The sequence below is a fragment of the Engystomops pustulosus genome, chromosome 5 (assembly GCF_040894005.1).
Source record: "Engystomops pustulosus chromosome 5, aEngPut4.maternal, whole genome shotgun sequence".
In the NCBI taxonomy this organism is placed as follows: Eukaryota; Metazoa; Chordata; class Amphibia; order Anura; family Leptodactylidae; genus Engystomops; species Engystomops pustulosus.
Window position 1 is genome coordinate 171,008,598 of NC_092415.1, and position 18,090 is coordinate 171,026,687.

Consider the following 18,090-nt stretch of genomic DNA (forward strand, 5'->3'; position numbering starts at 1 on the left):
GGTGAGCGGCATCAGCCATAGCCTGGTCTAGGGGAGGAGGTGAGCGGCATCAGCCATAGCCTGGTCTGGGGGAGGAGGAGAGCGGCATCAGCCATAGCCTGGTCTGGGGGAGGAGGTGAGCGGCATCAGCCATAGCCTGGTCTGGGGGAGGAGGTGAGCGGCATCAGCCATAGCCTGGTCTGCGGGGGGGGGAGGAGGTGAGCGGCATCAGCCATAGCCTGGTCTGGGGGAGGAGGTGAGCGGCATCAGCCATAGCCTGGTCTGGGGGAGGAGGTGAGCGGCATCAGCCATAGCCTGGTCTGCGGGGGGGGGAGGAGGTGAGCGGCATCAGCCATAGCCTGGTCTGCGGGGGGGGGGGGAGGTGAGCGGCATCAGCCATAGCCTGGTCTGGGGGAGGAGGTGAGCGGCATCAGCCATAGCCTGGTCTGGGGGAGGAGGTGAGCGGCATCAGCCATAGCCTGGTCTGGGGGAGGAGGTGAGCGGCATCAGCCATAGCCTGGTCTAGGGGAGGAGGTGAGCGGCATCAGCCATAGCCTGGTCTGGGGGAGGAGGTGAGCGGCATCAGCCATAGCCTGGTCTGCGGGGGGGGGGGGGAGGAGGTGAGCGGCATCAGCCATAGCCTGGTCTGGGGGAGGAGGTGAGCGGCATCAGCCATAGCCTGGTCTGGGGGAGGAGGAGAGCGGCATCAGCCATAGCCTGGTCTGCGGGGGGGGAGGAGGTGAGCGGCATCAGCCATAGCCTGGTCTAGGGGAGGAGGTGAGCGGCATGAGCCATAGGCTGGTCTAGGGGAGGAGGTGAGCGGCATCAGCCATAGCCTGGTCTAGGGGAGGAGGTGAGCGGCATCAGCCATAGCCTGGGAGGGGAGGAGAGCGGCATCAGCCATAGCCTGGTCTGGGGGAGGAGGTGAGCGGCATCAGCCATAGCCTGGGAGGGGAGGAGAGCGGCATCAGCCATAGCCTGGTCTGGGGGAGGAGGTGAGCGGCATCAGCCATAGCCTGGTCTGGGGGAGGAGGAGAGCGGCATCAGCCATAGCCTGGTCTGGGGGAGGAGGTGAGCGGCATCAGCCATAGCCTGGTCTGGGGGAGGAGGAGAGCGGCATCAGCCATAGCCTGGTCTGGGGGAGGAGGAGAGCGGCATCAGCCATAGCCTGGTCTAGGGGAGGGGAGGAGAGGAGAGCGGCATCAGCCATAGCCTGGTCTAGGGGAGGAGGTGAGCGGCATCAGCCATAGCCTGGTCTGGGGGAGGAGGAGAGCGGCATCAGCCATAGCCTGGTCTGCGGGGGGGGGGGAGGAGGTGAGCGGTATCAGCCATAGCCTGGTCTGGGGGAGGAGGTGAGCGGCATCAGCCATAGCCTGGGAGGGGAGGAGAGCGGCATCAGCCATAGCCTGGTCTGGGGGAGGAGGTGAGCGGCATCAGCCATAGCCTGGTCTGGGGGAGGAGGAGAGCGGCATCAGCCATAGCCTGGTCTGGGGGAGGAGAGCGGCATCAGCCATAGCCTGGTCTGGGGGAGGAGAGCGGCATCAGCCATAGCCTGGTCTGGGGGAGGAGGTGAGCGGCATCAGCCATAGCCTGGTCTGGGGGAGGAGGTGAGCGGCATCAGCCATAGCCTGGTCTGGGGGAGGAGGTGAGCGGCATCAGCCATAGCCTGGTCTGGGGGAGGAGGTGAGCGGCATCAGCAATAGCCTGGTCTGGGGGAGGAGGTGAGCGGCATCAGCAATAGCCTGGTCTGGGGGAGGAGGAGAGCGGCATCAGCCATAGCCTGGTCTGGGGGAGGAGGTGAGCGGCATCAGCCATAGCCTGGTCTAGGGGAGGAGGTGAGCGGCATCAGCCATAGCCTGGTCTAGGGGAGGAGGTGAGCGGCATCAGCCATAGCCTGGTCTGGGGGAGGAGGTGAGCGGCATCAGCAATAGCCTGGTCTGGGGGAGGAGGTGCGCGGCATCAGTCATAGCCTGGTCTGGGGGAGGAGGTGAGCGGCATCAGCCATAGTCTGGTCTGGGGGAGGAGGTGAGCGGCATCAGCCATAGCCTGGTCTGGGGGAGGAGGTGAGCGGCATCAGCCATAGCCTGGTCTAGGGGAGGAGGTGAGCGGCATCAGCCATAGCCTGGTCTAGGGGAGGAGGTGAGCGGCATCAGCCATAGCCTGGTCTAGGGGAGGAGGTGAGCGGCATCAGCCATAGCCTGGTCTAGGGGAGGGGAGGAGAGCGGCATCAGCCATAGCCTGGTCTGGGGGAGGAGGTGAGCGGCATCAGCCATAGCCTGGTCTGGGGGAGGATGTGAGCGGCATCAGCCATAGCCTGGTCTGGGGGAGGAGGTGTACGGCATCAGCCATAGCCTGGTCTGGGGGAGGAGGTGAGCGGCATCAGCCATAGCCTGGTCTGGGGGAGGAGGTGAGCGGCATCAGCCATAGCCTGGTCTGGGAGGGAGGGGGGGTGAGCGGCATCAGCCATAGCCTGGTCTAGGGGAGGAGGTGAGCGGCATCAGCCATAGCCTGGTCTGGGGGAGAAGGTGTACGGCATCAGCCATAGCCTGGTCTGGGAGGGAGGGGGGGTGAGCGGCATCAGCCATAGCCTGGTCTAGGGGAGGAGGTGAGCGGCATCAGCCATAGCCTGGTCTAGGGGAGGAGGTGAGCGGCATCAGCCATAGCCTGGTCTAGGGGAGGAGGTGAGCGGCATCAGCCATAGCCTGGTCTAGGGGAGGAGGTGAGCGGCATGAGCCATAGCCTGGTCTGCAGGGGGGGGAGGTGGGTTGCGTCAGTCATGGTCTGATTTGCTGTGGAGGTGTAAAAAGATTGAGCACCCCTTATTTAATGCATGATGTAAGATTACTAGAATTGCCTAAATTAGATATTTAGGCATAGAATGATCTAGCATAAATATCCATCTATTAACACTATACAAGCTACCGTACTGAAAAAATGTCATGCTAAAAAATTCTCCTCAAAAATCTTCTTAGGAGGAGTATTATTCCACTTCTGGAAAAAATGTCATTGCCACCTCTGCATGTACCACCCATGAATGCTGAAGGATCTTTCCGTAAAACTCCTGGTTGTGTGTCCTCTGTTATTACTTCTACAAAATATACAAAGTGGGTCATTCTGGGACAGAACATGCAGATAAGTTTTCCTGGATCAGAAAAAAGGGACAGTGTGCCCCTAGCTACAAACAGCCTCATATTAGTCAATACCCGACTTTCAAGAAGCCTTGTGAGACAACTTAAAAATTGAAGTTTTAGCTACTTATCAGTGCAAGACTTTTACTAGTTCAGGACCTGAGACTTACTGGAAGATTATGCGTGATGATCAATACAACAACATTAATGGAGCTATGAATAATAAATGCGGCTATAAATAATGGAAGGATAAATCTGAGGCAGGTTTGTTATTCTACACAGAGACCATAACACAAGAGCAGCTATAAATAGCGCAGCCACCTCCATCTCCATCATCAGATCCCTTGAAGCTCGGCTCTTTCAGCATGTCCAGCTCGGCGAGCATCCGTATGTACAGAGCATTTTGGCGGAACGAGGGATAGAAGTGTTCATCTCGCAACATGATGTCATAAACCTGAGAAACCAGTAAAATAGAATCACGTCAATCAGTAGCTGACAAATATGATAAATAGTCTGAAGAGAATAAAACACAATCGGGTATTTATCAATCTGTTCACAAAGGAATTCGGTTGTAATATACATCACATTCCTCAAAGTTTTTGGAGACTTATGTTAAAAGGGGTGTGTGCCCAAAAATACAGAGTTTGAGCATTTTCCTCCTAAATTATCTCAACTAATAGGAGGTACAAGGCTTCAATAAAGATACAATAAGTACTGTTTATTAGCAACAATAAAATGTATATAAAAACAAAGGCGCATCAGGAAGGGATACATGAAGGGGTGCACGCCAGGTAATAGTATGTCCTCCCTCCGGTCAGATTTGCCTCATGTTCAGCCTATTGGTGTTCATTTCTTTATCACTGGTCGTGTTTTTGCTTTTATGATATACAGGCAGTCCCCAGGTTACATACAAGATAGGGTCTGTAGGTTTGTTCTTAAGTTGAATTTGTATGCAAGTCAGAACTGTATATTTTATTATTGTAATCCCAGCTAGAACTTTTTTGGTCTCTGTGACAATTGGATTTTAAAAATGTTGGATTGTCATAAGAACCAGGATTAGCACTAAAGCCTCATTACAGACACCTGTGATAACTGTTATAGCTGTTTATTGTAGCCTAGGACTAAAGTACAATAAATTACCAATATCCAGAGATCCGTTTGTAACTAGGGGTCGTACGCAAGTCGAGTGTTCTTAAGTAGGGGACCGCCTGTATTTTGTGTAAGCCATTTACATCTTCTATACTATTACCACTTTGCTACTTATTATTTTTTTTGTAGACTGTGGTTCATTTATTCCAGTGTTGGGCCCCTTATACTCCCACGTGCCCTCACTATTTTGTATTACCTCCTTACATTTTGTTTGGACCTATTGCCTGGAGTGCTTCATGTATCCCTTCCTGATATGCATTTGTTTTTCATATACATTTTATTGTTGTTATTAAAATTAGCATTTATTGTATCTTTATTGAAGCCTTGGTTATCATTTCCTCTTTTTGGTATTTTCTGCTGATTTTTTTTTTTTTTCCCCTTCTTTTTTTTTTTTTTTTTTTACCATTAATTTAAATTTATTTTTTTCCAAAACAGACAGCAGGGAACGAAGTACAAATACAAAATCAGAATAAACAGGTACACAAGTTAAAGTTCCAACATGGTTACCATCTCTTGCAGAATACAAGGCTCCTGACTAGAGATGGGCAAATAGATTCTCTTTTTTTTTTTTTCTCTTTCTCCTTCCTCTTCCTTCCCCTTTCCCTCCCCTTTCCTTCCCCTCCTTCTCTCCCTTTTCTTCCTCTCTCCTCCCTCTCTTTCCCCCTTCCCTTTTTTTTTTCCTTACACACATAAAGACCAAAACCAATTATAGAATGATGGGTAACAATCATCACAGTTGTGTTGAAAATTTCCTGTATAAACCTATACACAGCAGTTGTTGAGACAGTTTGGAGCAACCTCATTATATGGGATAGCGTTTAATTAACAATGAAATTTGGTTTGCTTTCTTTTAAAGTTGAGAAGTAGACACACTAGTGTATACTAAGATTTTATGATTAATGTACTCCCCTGATATCTCATAATATTATGAATACCTCTAGAGCCATAATATGAGGTTGCTCCTCTATCCTTAAAGCCTTCATTGCCCATCCACCTTTTATGTCCCCCCCCCCCCAAAACCCCCGCCCCCCCCTTCCCATTCCCCGGGGGAAAATCGTAGTGTACAAACAGCGCGAGCGACCAGACAACATCCTTATGTAAGACGTCATTTAGTAGTCCCTCGTAATAAATTGATCTCTTAAACATGGGGGGATAAACTCCGGAGTACATTCGATAATTTGAAGTGGGAGTACTAATGCGGTTTTATCCCACTTTTACCAGAGCAAGTCAGAATTACCTCTGGAACATAATGTAAAATTGTTCCGCTGTCTGTGTAGCCTTCATTACCTCTAACACCTTTATTGTTTCCCCCTACCCAGCCCCCCAGACCGCCCCCCGCCCTCTGCCTGGGGAAAAAAAAAAAAAAAAAAAAAAAAAAAAAAGGGAAGGGAAGGGAGAAAAAATTCATTCCATTGTTCCCCATAACTCCTCCCATTGTGCTAACTGATTTCGGTTTCCAAAATATATTTTTTCATACGTCTTTATCTTCTGTGTCAGGTCCTCCCATTGTTTAAATGTCGGTGTGTGCGCCTTCATCCAGTTTCTCGCCAACAAGACTTTAGCCGTAAGAGACATTCTACAAATAATAATTTTTTGTTTCTTAGATATCCCACCCCTGCGCACATTTTGTAATTCGTTCAGAATTAATACCTTGGCAGAGAAGGGAATTTGAAACCCCAGTTGAGCCTCAATCTTTGCATGTATTCTTTGCCAGAAAGATTTAATATCAGGGCAGCTCCAACTCAAATGTGAAAAGTCTGCTTTAATACATTCACAGCGAGGGCACCTATCATCTCTATACAGTTTCATTTTTTTGAGTAACAGTGGAGTATAGTATATCCTGTGTATAAAATTAAATTGAATCATTCTATAGTTCATATTTTCTGCTGATTTTCAAGAGGTTCTCTTCTGACTTGTCTGGTACATATTAATTAATAGTGAATATTAAGTAATAGTGAAACTCCTATGAAATATTTATCATCCAGTCCCAGACACAACGATACATCTGGCGCAGACTGTATAGTCTGACCGACACTATTTATCAGAAGTGTCTGAGGTAAAACTGTTCTATGTGCCCGTAGAAACCAATCAGAGCTCAGCTTTCATTTTATAAACAGCTGTGGGAAAGTGAAAGCTGAGCTCTGATTGGTAGCCATCAATTCTGCTTTCAGCCACTTCTCCTCCTCTGAATAAATCTGCCCTTAATCTTTGTGAAGCTTTCAGCTTCCATCACATTTGCTGCAAAGTGGAGAGGATTTAGAGGGGTTGTCCAGTTTACACAAATTAATGTAATTGTTTGTGTAAGGAAAAGTTAAAACATTTTACACAGTTCTCTATGCTTGCTGTCATTTAGGCAGCATTGTTTAACCCTTTCCCCGTTTTTGGAAATTTTGTCACACCATTGGCCAGAGCCAGTTTTACAATTAAAACCGAAATTACAGCATAATAATAAAGAATTGCACTTAACCCCAACACACCATATATTTTCTGAAAGCAGATGCTTGTTTCATTTTCAGGATTGGATTGAAGAGTTTCGAGACGTAGGCACCTTCATGCAATTTTGATTCAGAGTGTAAAATTTTATTAAAAAACGCCATTACATAGGCGTAATTAATGAAGCATGGTGTGAAATATAAACTTTATTTGGGAATGTGTGTGTATATGTTTCGTGTTACACAACTTTTTGGACATGTTCTGGGTTGCGGTTGTTAATATGTAGCCACATTAGGCAAAGAGGACCGAGCGCTTATCATTTTGCTCAATTTATGAAAAAACGATAGCTTGGTATATGACAAGCGTGCTCTCAGATTGTTCTGGGTAGGTGAGGATTAATAACCAATATTAGTTGATGCCTTATCAAAATTTAGCAACAGATAAAGTTAACCGCTTCCAAATTCTCCCTGCAGCCTGCTGCTTAACCCCTTACTAGTTTTCAGCTCAATGACCAGACTCGATTTTTCAAATCTGACATGTCTCACGATAATTGATTATAACTTCGGCGCGCTTTAACATATCCCGGCGATTTTGAGAATGTTTTCTCGTGACACATTGTACTTCATGTTAGCTATAAAATTTAAGTGATAAGTTTTGCATTTAGTTCTGAAAAAAAGTGAAAATTTGGCAAAAGTTTGTAAAAATTCTTCATTTTCCAAGTTTGAAATGTTCTGGTTTCCAGACAAGATGTAAAACTACCCAAAAAGTTTGATAATTAACATTTACAGAATATCTGCTTTGTGTTGGGATGATATTTTATGCTTCCGGTCATTTTTCTAGGATGTTATGAGGCGCAGAACTTTAGGTGCGATTTTTCTTATTTTCATGAAAATTGCCAAAACTTACATTTTGAGGGACAACTCAGCTTTCAAGTGACTTTGAGAGGCCTAAATAATAGTAAAACCCCATAAATTACCCCACTATAGAAACTTCACCCCTCAACGTATGTAAAACAACTTCTATTAAGTCTATTAACCCTTTAAGTGTTTCACATGGGTTAAAAAATATGGACTTGCGATTTAGAAACTATAGAATTTTTTTGGAAAATACATTCATTTAGGCCAAAACTGAAATTTTCTGAATAAATTAAATGATGAAACGCACTGCAACGCTTGATGCCCAATTCCTCCCGAGTGTACTGATACCCCATATGTGGTGGTGACTGCTGTACGGGCGCACGGCCGAGTATAGAATGAATGGAGGCGCCATTCACAGCAGATTTGTATTGTCACATTGTACGACGTATACTTTTTTATTTTTTTTGGTAATACAAACATATGAGGGCTTATTTTTTATGGGATGAGATACAATGTATAGATAATTTATTTTGGGAGTCTAAAGCTTATTCATGAGATTTTATTAACTATTTCAAGGGGGACACAAACAAAATCATCAATTTTTATTTTGGATTGTTAGCATTTTTTTTCCCCCGCTCACCGTAATGTAAAAATAAATATTTTATCTTTATTCTCTGGTTCACTACGATTGCGGTGATACCTCATTTATATAGTTTTTCTTATTTTTGCTTAATTTTCCTGAGCAAAACCAATATTGGAGAAAATCGCATTGTTTTTACTATTGACAACTTTTCAGGGCCATAACTTCTGTATTTTTCTGTTGTCAGATCTGGTTGAGGGCTTATTTTTTGCGAAAACAGTTGTTCTTTTCAGTCGTATCATATTAGGGAACGTAACTTTTTTTGATCACTTTTTAGAACATTTTTTGTGATGGTGTTTGATGAAAAATTGTATATTATGGGAAGTTTTCAGAGTTTTTTTTTTACGTAGTTCACCGAGCGGGTTCAATATTGATTTAGATTTATTGTACAGATTTATACGGACGCGGTGATACCAAATATGCATGTTTTTGTGTTTTATTTACTGTATTTGCATTTTATGTGTTACTGGGGAGATTATGGGACTTTTATTTTATTTATTTATTTAATTATATTATAAAAAGATTTAATATTTTTTATTTTTTTAACTTTTTTACATTTTCTACTTCTTGGCTTGAATAAGCGATCATCCAGGAAGGCAGGACCCGGCGAGAAGAGGAGCCGACAGCCTCGGGTCACTCGTCGGGACCCGGGGCAGCGGCAGGAGGGATCGGATCCCCCGGTAAGCACACCGGGGGGGTCCGATCCACGGGGGACACACTTGCACGCCGATCCCGGGTGTTAGTGCCGGGTCTGGGCTGTGATATCACAGCCCGACACCGGCACTATACTAACCCGATGTCCCGAAATCTTCTTCTGACGCGGCGCCATAGAAAGGCGTCGCATCAGAAGAAGTACCCTTAATGACCGCCGTAGAAACCCGATAGGGCGGTCATTAAGGGGTTAATAATCTGGCATGGGGATGGGGGCACATTTGACTATAACTTTGTATCCGTAGCACCTAAAATCTCACTCTCTGAGAGAGGAGAATCACATCTTTCATATAAAGTTGTTTTTCTCGGTGCCAGGGAACTGGAGATATTAACTGTTAAAGAACTGTCAGGAGTGATTTTTATAATATAAAATCTCACCAGAAATTCTCACTTTGAAATGGGAATATCTCTGGTTCCCTGGCACCTAGAAACACAATTGTATATGATAGAATTAGAGATTTTCCTTTTTAAGGGTAAAAAATAAGTGAGATTCCTTAGGCTAGTATTCATGTATATAAAGATTAAGGTCTTGCAAGCGCGATTATTCATGGACAGTTAGAGATCACATGTCCCTCCATTTGCAGCCATTTTATGGCCAGTAATGTCTGGCTGATGCGGTAAGAGAACGAAGGCTTCACTTTACATATCAAGGAGGCAAAGCAGAACTATTAATCAATGTATATTGGTGGATTATCCGATATCCTGCCCCCCACACTTACTGTACACGCGCATTACAAAAAACATAAAAACATAAGGTAAATTGGCCAAACCCTTTAAGATACTTGCCCTTTTTTGGACCTCATCAAAAATCTCAGGCGTTGGGTCTTCATTGTTCACACCTTCTTCAAGCTTTGCTAACAAATAATCTTCAATGTGAACTCTTGGCGAGGCCTGTAAAACAAAAAAAAAAGAAAAAAGGGAAAGTCCAATAACTGAAAACTGACCTAGAACTTCCCATGTGGGCAGATGCTCTATTTTTTCCACTATTTAATAAAGGAAAGGTGAACAGGAACCTAGAAAATGCAGGTGTGAGCTTAAACTAATAACATTTGGTTGTGCCATCTTTTGGCAAATTAACCGGACTTTACCTTTTCTGATAAGTATTGGTCAAACACACCGACTGCAGCCGCCCTCAGCAGCCCCTTTGTTTGATTGGTTTGGTGTTTTCCGTCACGTTGCCGGCTATGGAGCACCTCCAGCTGCTGCTGTGCAGTCACCCGGTATCCCTCCACTGTGAGCCAGAAGAAGAGATGTGCTTGACCCCCGGTCTGCTGCATAAAATCTAAGGACACAAGAACATTTTCATTAATGTCTAATGTGTATTTGCTTAGTCGGTAAATTCCCGATACTGGGAACAAAAATCTTAACCTGTGCCTACTGTGACCTATGACCCTATGCATATTTTGGCTACAACACGTCCCTTTTTCACATGTGATGCATCTAAAAAGTGCCTAAAATAATAAATAATGTTGCTCAAACAATGTTTGTAAGGTTTTTTTGTGCAGCATATGTCAGAATTCAGGATCATTTGCTTAAAAGGAGTATTCCAGGAATAAGCATAATTCATATTCAAATGGGTCATTAAAATATAAGTTAATATGTACACAGGATAGAAGATGGCCACCGATCATATGTCCTGCACCTTCCTTGGCACGTCATGTAAACATCACTATGTTCGGCTGCAGCCGGTGTTGTGACGAAACCCATTTCAGTAAGGCGATGTGCAGTGATGGCAGTTACACATCATTATTATGGTAACAGAGCAGCACAGTCTGTTACATCATCACTGGGGGCAGAGCATAAGGGGGAGGAGCTGTTATTTAGAACTGAAGGTTCATGGGAGTTGTAGTATCCTGTGACCTTCTCAGAGATAACTCCGCCTTATCCTTAAGATGGACAATTAATATCAGACACAGACAGGTCCGAGACACTGGGGAATTGCCTGATCAGCAATTAGAAGAAACTGTGGCGAGCAAGCAGTGAGTATGTTCGATATGGTCAAACACCATGAAAAGTGAGGAATACAGCAAAGAAATGTGGAGGACAGAGAAGGTGGTAGAAAAAAAAATTAAGTTTGGAGTGATCAATGTGGGACCTCGGTGACTGGCCCTGGTGTACCCTGTTCCAGTAAATCCAACACCTCAAAATGCTTAACTCGAAACTGCAGCAACATAGAGCTGCCACCCCAACAGGATCCGCTCCCTAGCCTCACACAGTCCCTGTTAAAGACCAGAGTGCTGGGGGTCCCAACTCAAAATTACAAGTAACAAGTCTGAAAATATTCCCAGTATGCCATGTTTCATCAGAAATCAAGCTCATCGGGGAAAGAAAATATTGAACAATGACCGGTCAGATGCTAGATTTATACATCCAATATAATCCAGCATAAGGGATGAGATATAAAATAAAAATCTAAATGGTGATGGTGCAGATCTACAGCCCAAGAGAGGATGACCTAGTTCTTATAGGTGGAGGGGCATCATCTACTTGCCTCCGGTACCAGCTGCAGTCATTGGACTGTCATCTCATTGTAGCCGGTGACTGCTTTAAATCTTTCATAACTGATGGTCTTTGGTAGCTGAATGTCCAGGTTAATATTTGCAGACCCTTCATATACAGACACTGAACACGGATTTTAAGCTGGTTATCTAAAGGGAGGATTGTATCTGAGAGTTAGAAGAAGATTCCATAGTCTAAAATGTGGGATGGTTGCAGGGAAAAAAAACCTAATGGCTGTATACAGGCAGTCCCTGGGTTAAGTACAAGATCGGTTCTTTAGGTTTGTTCTTAAGTTGAATTTGTATGCGAGTTGGAACTGTATATTTTACAATTGTAACCCCAGCCAAATTTATTTTGGTCTCTGTGACAATTGGATTTTAAAAAAATGTTGGATTGTCATAAGAACCAAAATTAACAATAAAGCTTTATTGCAGACACCTGTGATAACCTTTACAGCTGTTTATTGTAGCCTAAGGCAAAATTACATTAAATTACCAACATCCAGAGGTCGGTTTGTAACTAGGGGTCATCTAAGTCGGGTGTTCTTAAGTAGGGGACCGCCTGTATATTGTATAGCATATGGGGAAACGATAACTATATGGATACGTATATTACTGATGGCAGCAGCTCTATAAGAGACATGGAGGAGTTAAGTGGCTACAGACTGAGGCGATTGTTATAACTAATTAGACTTAACAGCGTTTTTTTAGAATTGCTCTAATGATTGTGTATTACGCTGAATACAAGCAGATATCTGTCATGGATAATTGGTGCTAGAGATAAAGACCAACTTTGTGCGTCTCCAAAAATAAGGAGGTCTTTGTAGCAAAGATCGGATACGGGCAATAGTCAGATTATAATGGCGCCAGGGAAGGGAGAGAACGTGAGAAAGAACAGCAGTTCGACTAGATCACTTCTTGCAGTGCATTACAGTTTTATTTGGTTTGCTCTTTATTACAGCCTGCCTTCATTCACTTATGAAAGTGGGTTAGGAATCTAGTGAAAGGTCTTACGCCACTTTTTTTCCACCTCATGTTAAGCATGTAAGCATATATATGCATTAAGCAAGTAAGCATATAGGGGGAGCGGCTTACCAAGAAAGGGGCAGGACTGAACAATGCTACACTGCAGGTTCTTGCACTTTTCTCCTTTACCATTTTTTAAATTTATATATTGCACTGAATTTTTTGATACTTTTGGATTCTATATATTTTTCCTTAAAAAAAGTATATTGCAAAGTTTACCATCATCATCTGCAATATTCATTCACTGAAAGAAATGAAGATTTTGCTACTTTAAAAAGTAACCCCTATTTACAGATGATTTTTGTCAGTGTGTACGAGTGTGTGTGAATTTAACCCTTTATAGTTTACCATGATCATTATTTTTAAACACCTGGCTAAAAGTAAATGGGTTTAATAATCACTGCCCAAAGCTGTGTAACACAGGAAAATTAGATGTGAGCTCATTGATCAGACTGGATCAGCCCTCACAAGGTTCAGGCTGGAAGGCTAAGGGAGGGAGCATGTAGCCCGTTTCTTTACAAACTAAGCAGAATTGTGTTTCAATTACTTTGAATTTTAGAAAAAATATTCACAACATTCCTCCAGACACAAAAATTATCTCACACAGCTCAAAAATTCTATCACAGATGCATGTCCGCAAAGTTAGGCTGTGTGTCATCAGTGTTTTTTGTGATTTAACTAGGCCAGCCCATAAGATTATGTGATTGTTGTCCAGAAAAATGGTCAGAAAACCTAGTACAGCCTGTGCAATTGGCTTTTTTTTTTTTTTTTTTTTGCAGGACCTTTGACTACTATGGGACTGTCTGAGGACCTGTTCTGATATTTTTCTCACAGACACTAGGCTCAGGTTCGCGGCTGAGGAATCCTGAGCATGAGCCATAGCATTACATGGAGGAGTAAGACAGCCAGATAAAGAACGGCCTACGTAAAAAACAAGGTGTTTAGACTGTGAGCTTGTCATGCTTTGTGCAGAGCTGCGTCATCTGTGTGTGCGCTATATAAAAAAAGAATTATTATTATAGGGTGTGCAGGATGGCTAATACATGTTTTTTTTTACTGATCATCTTATATGGAAAGTAATTATTTAAACAAAAAGAAAAACAGACTACATATGAAAAGTTGTGTACGTCCATTACATGGTCCCCGCTGATAAGTACAATGATTTGGGCAATTGTTAACTTACCCATAAAAAACTGTAGTGCAACATTGTGTACAAGAATTTTGTCCAGCGGGACTGTGCAAAGTTTCCCAAAGTTTGCAGCCAACTTCACAGCATCAATTTCCTGGAGAAAAAATAGCAATACTGTATTATTCTTTCAGGTTATTTACACAAAATTCTAAACATTTGGAAGAGCAGCGCTTCCTATTTTGGTCTTCGGCTAAAGAGGTTGGTGCTTACACCAACAGACTATGTGCCAAAAACAAATCTATGCTACAAAATATTAAATCGGCCAACATTGGTGAAGGACAGTAATGACCCCACCAAGATTTATTAAACACTTTCTGAAACTTAAAAGGGGTTTCCAGGATTTTGATACTCTACACTATTCAATGCTGCAGTAACATAGCAGAGGGTTTTTATCTGATCCTGGAATTAAAATCATAAAAAAACTTTAAAGATGATGTCTGAGGTTAGAAAAGGGAAGCTGCTTTCTTTCAAGAAACTTTTCAAGCTTATTTAATCCATTATTATCCCTTTAAAAATGAATGGCCAAGCTTTCCATATGGATGTTTCACTTGAAACTGTCACTCTCTGACAGTGTTACAAGTAAAGAAGACTCACAGGACCATCTTGGGCCCCTTCTTATGCCGACTGTATTGGGTTCTGGACTCAACTCTGTAATACTACCATCTCCATGACTGTCCAGTGTAAATATCCACCATGTATACAAGAAAAATATGGCAATGATTTAGCTACTGAATGAGCAACACATTTTCTAGGTGCAGGCTGTGTGATACATCAGATTTACAATTATTTAAATATCATCTTATTCTTAATTCCATCAGGTTTGAAAATGCCAAAAATATTAAAATTATAGATGAAACCCATTTAACTCAATAAAAGGAAAAAAAAAAAAAGATTTGAAACATGTTTTTAAATAAACGTTATATAAATAATTTCACAGCTTCCACGGGAAAAAAATAAGTCCTTATATGGCAATGTTGACAAAAGAATAAAAAAAAAAATTCAAGATAAAGAAAAATGTAAGAAAATAAATATAAAAAAAATCTAATTGCCCCAGGACTAAAGGGGTTTGAAACTGTCCCAGAAATGCATACAGAGAAGATGTAGGTGTCCAACAACTAAGAGAACATATTAATACACCGATAGCTCCATCTACAGTGGTCATGAGTGTTAGATTTCTCAATGCTTCCGGAAATCACAAAGAACTTAATGTTTAATGGCTTCTTAAAATGAAAGCTTATCTTGTAATGTCTAGGCCAACTCTTTAAAGGAACATTTATTTTAAAAAATGTAGAAAAATTATTGAAGTTTCTATAGAAACTATCACAGTAAGTGGTAACTATGTAAACTCTTTAATCAAGATAGCACAGTATAAAATAGCTAGTGATAATGGAAGACATGGCAATACACGGCCAGTATGTGGCCACTGTTACCATATACGATGATATAGTTGTCGCCCGGACATGCAGCTGACAGTGCTCTATTCTCCCCTAAGGGTGAAGACACACATGGCGTTTTTGGTCCGTTTTTACTAAGTGCATTTTCAGATAGTTAAAAACGCATGCGTTAAAAAACGCATGCGTTTTTTGAAAACGCTTGCGTTTTTGTCCGTTTTTCATTGCGCAATTTCGGAAAAACGGACAAAAACGCATGCGTTTTCAAAAAACGGATGCGTTTTTTAACGCATGCGTTTTTAACGATCTGAAAACGCCCTTAGTAAAAACGGCCCAAAAACGCCATGTGTGTCTTCACCCTAAGGCCTATTGCCCATGAGCGAGTCTGACACGTCCAACTTGCTGAAACGTTTGGACTGAACTCTCATAAACCGGAACGGAACTGAACTAGCATTTTACTACAGTTGCGGTTTATGAGCGTTCAGCAAGACGCTTCAGCAAGTTGCATGTATCAGACTCGATCGTGGGCAATAACCCTAATGCACATACATGACTGGCTTGGCCAAACATAAATGTGTGAATTCCAATTTGCCCAATTCTTATCTCCCCAAACACCTATGTATAAGGACCTGGGAACACACACCTGTGAGTCATGGGGGCGGGACTTATCATACGTGGACGCTCTGTGCACCTATATATGATGGAAGCTCCACCTTGGTGGCATAGTCCTGATAAATGTTCCCTACAGTCTTTAAAGGAAATCTACGATTTGTTTTCATGCATTGTGAACATACCTTGGGAATGCTGTAGCTACACTGAGGCAGAAACATATCTTGTTTAATCCCAGAACTGAGTGCTTTTGCTGAAAAAACAATTGGGAAAGCTGGGTGTAGGTTGGCTGCCGTACATAAACATATTACTGAAATGTCCAGACAGGATTAATCAACCAGAGCAGGATGACTCATACACACAGTTGGGGGGTGGTGCAGCAATTGATTACTTCTGCCTGTCAGGGACAACACAGTGAGTAGTGTTCACAGCTAATTGTGGGCAGGACAAGGTTGAAGCAGTACATAATTAAAGTAAGAGGAAAGCGTCCAAGCGGCCACAGGAGTGCCAGAGCCTTATGATCATAATTTTATAATTTTTCAGCAAAACCTCTCCGTTCAAGGATTAAACAAGATATGTTCCTGCATCATTGTAGCTACAGCATTCTCAAGGTATGGTATGGTGTTTGGTTCATAATACATAAAGGCAAATGGCAGATTTCCTTTAAATGAAATGTCGGGATTTATAGAATGAAATTGAGGATCATCTGCAGTGCCTTCTGCAGCTCAAAGCGGCCAAAAAAATTCAGCAGAATGAAGTCTTATTTAAACAAGGTAACGAAACTCCATATATAATCTTACTTTTCCAGACTGCAACCTTTGTATCCGTGTTTCACATACTTTCTTAACAAACAGTAAACTGTTTATCTGGTTTTTTATAGTGTTGATGTCTAAAAGGAAAAAAAAAAGTAGAATAAGGATGTTTCAAGGTCCAGCCAAGTCATTCACACAATAACAAAGTGCACATTGTACAATCAAGGTTTCTTTTTATGTACAAGGTCAAGAAATGTATAACAAATAAAATTCCCAGTATCTGGTTTGGAGTCTTCTAGTCCTTTTTCCATTTATCACAACACAAAAGAACAATTACGGTATATCCATTTATCAAGTTGGAGAGAATCTTGGTCCCAATTGGGATTAGAAAATAATTTTTAGGGATTTGGTTTTTAGGAATTTTATGGAAGGGTAAATTCAACATCTGCCTGTCCACAGTTAAAACAATACTGAATAATTAAAAAATTCCTTTATTTATTTAGCACTAATAGATTACGCAGCGCTGCACAGAGCTTGCCCAATCAGTCCCTGTTCTCATGGGGCTCACAATGTAATCAACCTACCAGTATTTTTTAGAGTGTGGGAGAAACCAGAGGATCGGGAGGAAACCTGAGGATCCAGAGAAAACCCACACAAACACTGAGAGAACATACAAACTCTTTGCAGATGTTGACCTGCATGGGACTCGAAACCAGGATCCCAGCGCTGCAAGGCTGTAGTGCTAACCACAGAGCCACCATGCTGCCTTATATACAGTATTAAATTCAACATTCCTGCAGAATATATTATGACCAGTTGTAATCCAGTTCCCAGTACAGACCATGCCTTCCTTGGCATGAATGAAGTAAACAAAGCGACCTGGAGATGCCTACATGTTGGCACTGGCTCTACCTCATCAGTGTTGATCTTTAGCCATTGAGTTCAGAGGAGCGGAGGAGTGGATCCAGTTAAACTACAATGGTGCACTGGTTACATGCCAACAATATGCAGCGGCATACCGGTCCCCATAAAAGCCTATGGCACTTGGCTGCAGTATGGAGACCACACACATTTATGGGCGGGCACCATGCCTCCCTATGGAGAGAAGATAGGTAAGCAGCTCTCAACCCTCAGCCTCTCCAGCCGAACGTGAGCTATGCCCTGCTCCTCCTGCGGTGGTGACCTCACACCCCTTTAATATATTGTGAGCTGCCAAATAGCTACATAGTGCCCACCGAAGCATATGACAACCACAAGAGCCACCATAATAGCAAGTGCCTGCCACACGTGTCCTCATCACAGCGGGTGATGGCCAAGAAGTTCCAAAGTTCAAATAAAGAAAATAAAGTAATTCTAAGAGAAGAAAGGTTACGAATGATCTGGCCTATTATCCGCACATCAAGAACTAAACAAACAGGTTTTAATTCTGGTCATAAGGAAACAGAAATAGCTTCTGCGCCCGGTGACTCAGGAGCCTTGATGACTTCTTGACGTAATTCTATAATCATTTCTAGACAATCTTTTGTTGGAAAGCCTTTATAACGTCCTCAATCTTGACATATCTGTTTACCACCTACTTAGAGCACGTCTTACAGAAAGCCAAAAGCGCCCCAACATCTCCGCTAAAAAATAAAACCGTGATTCATGTCTCATACAAGCAGAGCCACAACTCCTATGGCCAAATCTTTGATGGATCTCCAGGTCCTGTAACCGCCAAGCACAGAAATC

General features: G+C 42.8%; 1 protein-coding gene across 2 annotated transcripts in view; it reads right to left on the reverse strand.

The window, feature by feature from the left end:
* SNX13 (sorting nexin 13) overlaps positions 1–18,090 on the reverse strand; it is a 95,894-nt gene that overhangs the window by 23,007 nt on the left and 54,797 nt on the right. For both annotated transcript variants that reach the window (XM_072153800.1, XM_072153801.1), the window contains exons 11-15: positions 16,411–16,499; positions 13,605–13,704; positions 9,986–10,179; positions 9,684–9,788; positions 3,429–3,561 (exon numbers count right to left, since the gene is read on the reverse strand). In XM_072153800.1, coding sequence (XP_072009901.1) covers positions 3,429–3,561; positions 9,684–9,788; positions 9,986–10,179; positions 13,605–13,704; positions 16,411–16,499 — 621 coding nt within the window. The remainder of the gene's footprint in view (positions 1–3,428; positions 3,562–9,683; positions 9,789–9,985; positions 10,180–13,604; positions 13,705–16,410; positions 16,500–18,090) is intronic.